General features: G+C 42.7%; 1 protein-coding gene across 1 annotated transcript in view; it reads left to right on the top strand.

Moving 5' to 3' along the window:
• Nucleotides 1–8109, top strand: part of LOC104499281 (thrombospondin type-1 domain-containing protein 7B-like) — a 38891-nt gene that overhangs the window by 24795 nt on the left and 5987 nt on the right. The window contains exons 8-12 of the mRNA XM_010142766.1: nucleotides 3884–4043; nucleotides 4394–4567; nucleotides 4656–4751; nucleotides 5846–5928; nucleotides 7510–7702. Coding sequence (XP_010141068.1) covers nucleotides 3884–4043; nucleotides 4394–4567; nucleotides 4656–4751; nucleotides 5846–5928; nucleotides 7510–7702 — 706 coding nt within the window. The remainder of the gene's footprint in view (nucleotides 1–3883; nucleotides 4044–4393; nucleotides 4568–4655; nucleotides 4752–5845; nucleotides 5929–7509; nucleotides 7703–8109) is intronic.

The raw sequence follows: 8109 nt of genomic DNA on the forward strand, positions 1-8109 counted from the left end.
TCGCAAGCAGGAACATGAACATGGTCCATGTATGTACTGCACTCGGTGTTTATTTATGTGTAACATAAAGGTAAGAAAATGATAATGTCACCTGATGTTTTGTCCAGCTAATAAGCAAATCCTGTTAAACATTAGGGGAGAGACCTCCAACCACAGGAGCTAACAGAGCTGATAAAAGAATTAGTAGAGAAGCTGAATTAGCATCCTGGCATACTCCAGATAAATGGCATGCCATGCAGATTAAAAGTGTGCGCATCCAGAACCCAGCTAATTTTCGGCTCAGAGCGAGTAATCACAGCCTTCCCTAGCCCAGATATCATCCTGTGCTTTCAGTGAGATAGTGCCTGCTTCTCCCCTTAAATTACTGTGATGTAGTTCCTCTACCCTTTGCTTTGTTTTGGAGAAGAGCCATTTTATTCGTGTTCACTTCCCTTTAATGAGGTGCTTAGGAATTAAATGTAGTTCATAAATACAGGGTGATTTATTCCTGTGCTGTACTGGAAAAGAAGCTTAAGCTTACTTTCTAAAGAAAGCTTTCAGAAGTCCTGTTTTCAAGCATGCTTTGTGAAGTAAGTTAAATGCATCCGATGGTAAGACCAAAATGCATATTGTGAAAGTATCTTCCTGTAACAATATAAAATGGGACTATTAATTATAAGGCTACAATATTTCTTTGTCATTTTATGAGAGAACTGAGACTACATTTCTTAATCGTAGAAGGACTATTTGATGCTAAATTGACTTCATGTGAATAATTAGAGGTGTCTGCATGTTTAGGAATCGAGCCCTCTAAGTGTTCTGTATCGCTGATTTTCACAGTATGGAAATCACTGCATTGCTCTCCAGGTAATGACATGTCACAGGCACCTCCAGCCGGCGTGGGGCATTTCTGCTGCATTCCGAGAGATGGAGAGTTTGGGAAGTGGTCAATACGCCTCATCTTAAAGGGTTACATTTGGTATATTTTTGTACTGGAGCTGAAGTGGTTTACCCTCATTAGCTTAAAAAAAAATCAGCAGTGGCTGACACAGTTCAGAGTTTTTTTATTAAAGAAACATAAGCGACATATCCTAACATTCATAAGACTAAGAACCCTTCCTTTCTAACTTTTTTAAAAAGCACTCCCTTAGATCTGATCACGCACTGCTTCCTCATTAGAGAAAACTTTTGCCTGATTTAATACTCATCAACCTGTGAAAGCATTGCACAATCAACTCTTCACCGAAAATAATTGTGAACACACATGAACCCCAGTAAAAGCTGAAAAGGAACAAGTGTTCTTAAAGGCACGTCTGGGCAAAGCATCTCATTAGGACTGTTATTAGTGTGTTCTACGTGGAAAGCGTCGGAGAGTGATGTGAGAGAAGGGTTGTTGCCTTCTGTTAACGTGTTGATCAATTCAAAAGGTACTTGACTGTCAGAACAGAGTCCTGGTGTGAACCTTCTCCTTATTTTATGGGTGGTTGGTTGGGGTGAATGGGGTCAGACGCAGAGGTTCCATGCAGGTGCTCCTGCTTGGTACCTCCAGGCTGTATTTAGGGAACTCCAGGTGGGTTCTGCATCCTCCATAGAGTCAGCGCAGAAACTTTTGCAGCCAAATGGAGGGAATCCCCTCTGGAAGCCCAATCCCCACAGATTTCCTGCGAGCAGCTTGTGACTCAAGAAGCAAATCCTGATTCTAGGCAAACCTCACATGATCACGTCTACCAAGGAGGATCATACACTATACAGATTTGATCCCCTGAGTTTTGAATAGGTGATGATTTCCTTGGCAGTTGTCCTCTGATGAGCAGCTCTTCCCTGCATCCTCAGTGTGCCATTACTGCAGCAAACTTCCACTGACTCCACACCTATTAATTAGGTCTTCAAATGTATAATTTTGGGAACAGGAATAGTTTTGAAGATGATGAGGAAGTTAGTGTGGTTTTGCTGTGTTGCTTAGGACCTTGATGAATATATAAAAGCCATCTCCCTCTGTAAATGACAGGATGATGTTATATCTTTTAAGTTTGTTCAGTTGGTTGTAAAAAACATGTGGCTGGTCTTGAAAGCAAGCAAGTGGAAGCCGCTGTTGAAGAGCAAACCTTTATCCTTGGAATTGTTTGAGGGTCCACACTTTCTATTTATTTTTTATTCGAAGCATTGGAAAATGCAAACATGTTTCCAATGTTGCATGATAGAATAATGAAGAGTATTGCATGTGGACTTCAACAGTGGAGACTGCTGTACCAAAAAAGGATCGTTTTCACCTATTTGTATCTTGGCATTCATATAACTACATATTCATATGTACAATAGCTATGTGTATATTGTTTATGGAAGAATAAGTATCTTCTTAAAAACTTTTTTTTGCCCTCTCCAGTCACTGAGTCATTCCATGAGCCACTCTGAGCTGGAAACACACTGCAGTTTGATTAGTGCCTGTTCCCCCAAGAATTTTCTCCACATCCTCTTCTCTTTCCACCAGCCATTTCTAAGAGCTCTAACCTGACTGACAGCTACATGAGTTATTCACATACCATTAATCTCAGACCGCAACAGAGGTTTTGGCAGTGAAACAGTAATTTAGAACAGTAAGTTACATACTGACGAAAGTGAAAGACGGTGTTAAAAACTTGAAAGCTGGCTGCATATAGTAAATCTACACTAATACTTCTCTAAGATGCTTTTGATTAGCAGCTGCTCTAAATACAAATAGTTATGCCCTTGTGGCTGGATATTCCATTGCGGGTCTGCAACAGAAGGGATGGAGAGAATGAAAAAGCTCCCAGCTGTGTGCAGGAGAGCCATGCCGGAGATTCCAGCTCGCAAACCCGCTGCTGAGTGAACACACTCAGCAGGAGCCGGTCTGTTCTCCAGATGAAGTTCATTATTTTAAAAGAATCCCTCGGTTATATAAAAGCAATGTTTCATCCTTCTTGAGCTAAATTTTGTGAAGTGCCGTTTCTGCAGGTCTTCAGGTGTGCTTTCATAGAGCATCACGCGGGTTTAAGGTGTGTACCTCAGACATCGTTGCAGCTAGGTTTTCCAGAGACAGTTCCAGCATCTAGGAATAGCTTTGGTGCTTCAGCTCTTAAAGCATCCTCAGCTCTTGATCATTGCTTTAGCCAAACAATATTTATTTTTCTGGTAAAGGAATTAAGTCTTCGTCATCCAGTAGATTGGTGTACAGCGAAGTATTTCAGAACCGGGCTGACAAGCGTGGAGTGGCTCAGATCGAGCTTCCTGTTGCTTGTTCAAAGGGGGGTTCAGTGCTAACAGGTGAAGGCTGACTGCGACTGATGTTTTGGTAGAAAGTGGGACACGAGATGGTGATCTCTTTCTCCTCCAGAACCAATAGCGCCCTTTAATAAGTGACACAAACAGCCTAGTTCACAATAACTCTTGCACTCTAATTAAGCCTGCTGGAGGATTTTTGCTGTTGCAGGGTTTAAGCTACAGAAGTGCTCCTGTTGGGCTGTGTTGTCAAAGGAGGGGAGTGGAAGTGTCTGTTCATTATGAGCAGGCTCTGCCCTTGGCCTCCTTAGGGAAGCCAAAATTTTGTATGTTCATGTAACTGGGCACTAATTAGAATCATTAAATTCACTAACTCTAGTAAAAGGCATGAAGGGCTGACCCCAAAGACAGTATTAATCTTTCATGGTACCCACCTCTTCTCCAGCTTTGGTTACGATAGCTTTTCTGTATGGTTCTGCCCCTGCCTCTGAGCTCCTGTAGAGATGTGTACGGAGGAGATCTCCATCTGTCTTCCCATAACTGGGGATACCGTTGCAGTCCAGAGACCAAATTTCTATTTTTGAAGTCTTTTTAGGTGGAACCAATTGTGTTTCTTCTGTCATCTGCTGATGTCAGCAATGTGTCTCTCTCCTCTATCATTCTGTAGGGTGGACAGTGTGGAGATGGATTGCAAGTCCGCAACCTCACGTGCGTAGTGCACGATGCATCTGTTTCTGCTCCATCCAAACCGGTAGAAAACGCGTTATGTGGTGAGCTGCCATCGAAAGGGAGTGTGCTGCAGTTACCGTGCTCTGTGCCTTGCCCAGGTAAAGCCTTTGGAAAGTCACGGTGCATTTCTGCCTGCAATAGCTGTCTGAGATGGGCATGCTCCCATAGCTCTGAGTACTGTCAGCTATTGTAGTAAGGATCTGTGCTTCAGCAGATCAGGTAGATGCTTAGTCTCCTGTTTCTGGATCGCCTGAAAAAGGTTTATTTTGGTTTTTGAAAAACTGAGATTCCTCATGACGCAGAAAATCTGAATTTTCAAATTGCATATGACTGGGCAATAAACTGGGGGTGTTTCACTATTAAAGCTGTTGTACGTATTCTTAGGTTGTCCTTATCCCTTAAGGCTGATTCCTTTTGAAAACCTGTGATTTATTCTTTCAACCTGCAGGTGACTGCCACCTGACAGAGTGGTCAGAGTGGAGCTCCTGTGAGCTTACCTGCATCAATGGCAGGAGCTTCGAGACAACTGGTCACCAGTCTCGATCCAGGGCGTTTATTGTTCAGTCTCCTGAGAACCAGGAGAGCTGCTCTGGACAAGCGATGGAAACGAGGCCTTGCTCAGGTAGCGCAGCCCGGTGCTGCTTCCTCCTCTTCAAGAGTTTATTCTGGTTTTGTGGCAAGGTGAAGACTAACTGTTGGTGATATTGCAGGAGGAAAGTGTTATGACTACCTGTGGAAAACCAGCCTTTGGCGAGACAACGTACGCACAGTGTGGTGTCAGCGCTCAGATGGAATAAATGTCACAGGTATATCCACAAATTTCCATGCATGTGGAATGAGAAGTTTCCATCCAGGTTTTTCTTCTATATCAGTTGCTCAGTGGGAAGCTTCCTAACTCCTTCCTAACTCCTCCAGAATTTCAGTTCAGATTTGTGTGTAGGAAAGATAGATGGGAGCTCACGCATCTGACAGCCTTGCTGTCAGGTCAACATCACACGTGTGTTACATGAGAGTATTTGGGCAAGTTACCTCTGCTGCAGGGTTGGGCACAGGAAGGAGTGAGCGTACATATACTGAAAGGGCTGCCTGGGCTGGGTTGCACAGCTGTTAGTGCAGCCTTCCTGTAACTGTGGAGAACAGAAGAGAACATCACACGCATGGTAGAGAGCACAGCTTCCATACCTCCTCTTCTATTCAACACACAGGAATCTCAAATTGCTCAAACTGTGGTGAGATTCCTGCTTGTGCCCTGACCTACAAATTCTTCCTGCGCAGGATGAAAAGGGAAATTCATGGTCAGCACTTTGAAGCTCCACAAGAGATTGGCAAAGGCAGTAGGGCTTGCACATCTTTAGGATCTCTCTCAATATGCTGGGGGTGAATGAGGAGAGAGTGGGAATGAAAATGCACATGTTCTTATCTAGTTCTATTTATAATGACTAGTTAAGATAATAACAAAAGTTTTGTGTGCAAAGGTTGCCGAGTAGTTAAGAACTCATTAACATGTTTTTATTCCTGTAGAAGCACAGGCTTCCCCAAGCGAGGATGGGCAAAGGCGTTATGTGGATTATGTCTTCTTTTGTAGATAAGACATTAATGAGGACATGGAAGATCTGCATCTAATTCCCGATTCTGTCCCCAGCTTCCTATGTGGCCTGTGGCAAAGTGCTTAAATCTGTATATCTCTGTTCTCCATTAACAAGATGGGTATGATAATAATTCCCTGCCTTGTTAAGGCAAATTAATTAATGCAGTGCCTACAGATATTATGCTAATGTGCTCAATGGACTAGTATTTAACTGCATAAAGTAAGCAAGCAAGCACTTCTTACTCTGTGGTGATCCAAGTCAAAAACATTTTGAAACATGCCCTTGAAGGCACTGGGTAATGTCTTTTACAGGAGGGTGTGCTCTTCGGACAAAACCTGCAGAAGTTCGGCACTGCAGCCCGCCGTGCAAAAAACCGTTCTCCTACTGCACACAGGTAATTGCTCGCTGCAGAACATGGCTGAGAAATGAACACTGCAAAATCTATTCAATTAGCTTCTGTATCTTAAATGCATTCCAGGACGCAGAAAATAGTTTAGTGTGTCCATGGTACCACCTCGAGGATGTTCTGGGAATTTCAGTCTGAAAGGAAAGCATGAACCTGCACAAATGAGTGATACGGTATTTATGAGGTGTTACCACATGGTTTTGCTCTGTGGAGGAGTTTTGGAACCTCTTGGTTTAATTTTCATGGAATGCTATTGTGCTGTCCTGTAGAAAACGGACTGTTTAAGACTTCTCTAAAAGAGGAGATAAAAGGTTATGTCCTCTCCTGCTCCTCCACAGACACAGAAAGCCCCTGTGAGTGTAGAGAAGCTGTAGCAGTGTGATCCCACCAGCCCCATACTGGCTTCTGAAGCAAAACCTGGATGTGACCTTTTTTGCTGAAATGTCGAGCATCTGCACCATTTGCTGAATCGTGGAGCCACTGCCACTTCTTTGCCTCTGAGCAAAGATGAGCCCAGAGGCCATGAATGTCTTTTCCTGCAGTACTGAACTCCAGAGTAAGATCTTCCCAGAATGCCTTATGCATGTCAGTACTATCAAATACAGAACCCTTTATATAGCCAGGGGCAGTTGATATTTGTTTAGATATTTGCATTTTGAAAATAGCCTCCGCAGGTCTCAGCTTCAGCTGAGGAATTACCATTGGGAACTAGCTCATGGGCGATTGAGTGTGGCTCAGAGGGTGGTCATGAGAGTACTCAGAGCCTACAGGACCATGAAAATGATGGGTAAGCCTGGATTTATTAGCTATAAAAACTCTTGAGACTTCACCCTTTGTCCAGAAAAGCTCAGGACCATGTGTGTCAACAAGTAGGGGGCAGTTGTGGCCACAAACCGGATGTTAAGAGTTACATTCTTTTCACAGAGATTGTAAATTGCCTGTTTGGATCGTAACCAAGGGTATCAGACCCCCAGACAGGCATTGCAATTGTAAGATAATTAGCAAAGAGAAACAATCTAAAAAACCTGTTTTAAAGTAGAAATCCAGAAAACTGAGTGTCTATTTAGCAAACCACAGACTTCCAAGAAACCTCCTGAAGAAACTGCGTAGGGGGACGCAGGGCAGTGGATATTTGGCCATGGGAAGTAAGCTTCGTTCAGATATCCCTGTGAAGTACCGGGATGGAAATACACGGCGAAGGTTTGGGTGTGAAGTGGAATTATTTCTTCTTTGTCTCTTCTAATGCCCAACAGGGTCAGTGGGAAAATTGTTATTGACAAGAGGAGTTTGGACGAAGCCACAGATGCCTGTTATTAAGCCTGTTAGGATGAAAATTTTTGTATGTTGAGCTTCTCCGTAATTACCGACTCTTTTTCAACCAATTCCCCAAATATATTTTGGCTTTCTGAGCTGAAATGGGCCTGCAGGCACTGTTGCTTGGCTTGTTCGATCTGTTGGTAAAGTTGCATGTGCAGGATATACCTTGCAGTTTCTTCGTAGTTTGTCTGCAGTTTGTTTGCACTGTTCTGTTCTGTTTGGTTTAATACCGAATTCCCTTTTATCGCCTAGAGAGGAGTCTGCGGTTGTGAGCGAGGATATACAGAAATAATGAGATCAAATGGTTTCCTGGATTACTGCATGAAGGTACCAGGTTTAGAAGATAAGAAAGCTGATGTTAAGACCATTGCTGGAAAAAATAAGCCTGTCAACTCAAAAATGCATGACATTTTCAAAGGATGGTCTATTCAACCTTTTAATCCAGGTGAAAAACTTAAATATGAATGGAATAAATTGTCTTTACAACATTTCTGTAGAAGAAAGATACAGGCTTTGTAGATCATAACATCAGAGATTGTGTCTGGGAGCTGCAGAGCAGCCTCCCAGTTCCTAGCTCACATGCCATCTTTCATTCCTTTGTGCCTATACAGAGTAATCACAATCTCTTATGTTCAGAGATAGCAAAGACAGAATGAAGCAATAATATTTTGCAAAAAATACTCATCTGTGATTGGGGGGATGCTTAGAACTATTATCTGATAATGTTTCTAGATGTAATATGTGTGCACCAGGAAAGACATTGATCACTAGTGCTTCAGAAGATTCGGAGCAGAATACTTAAGATTTCATTAAAAAAAAATTGGTTATTTCTTGTCATATTTTGAAAGAGTG

Source organism: Buceros rhinoceros, unplaced genomic scaffold (genome assembly GCF_000710305.1).
Source record: "Buceros rhinoceros silvestris isolate BGI_N320 unplaced genomic scaffold, ASM71030v1 scaffold10289, whole genome shotgun sequence".
NCBI classification, from domain to species: domain Eukaryota; kingdom Metazoa; phylum Chordata; class Aves; order Bucerotiformes; family Bucerotidae; genus Buceros; species Buceros rhinoceros.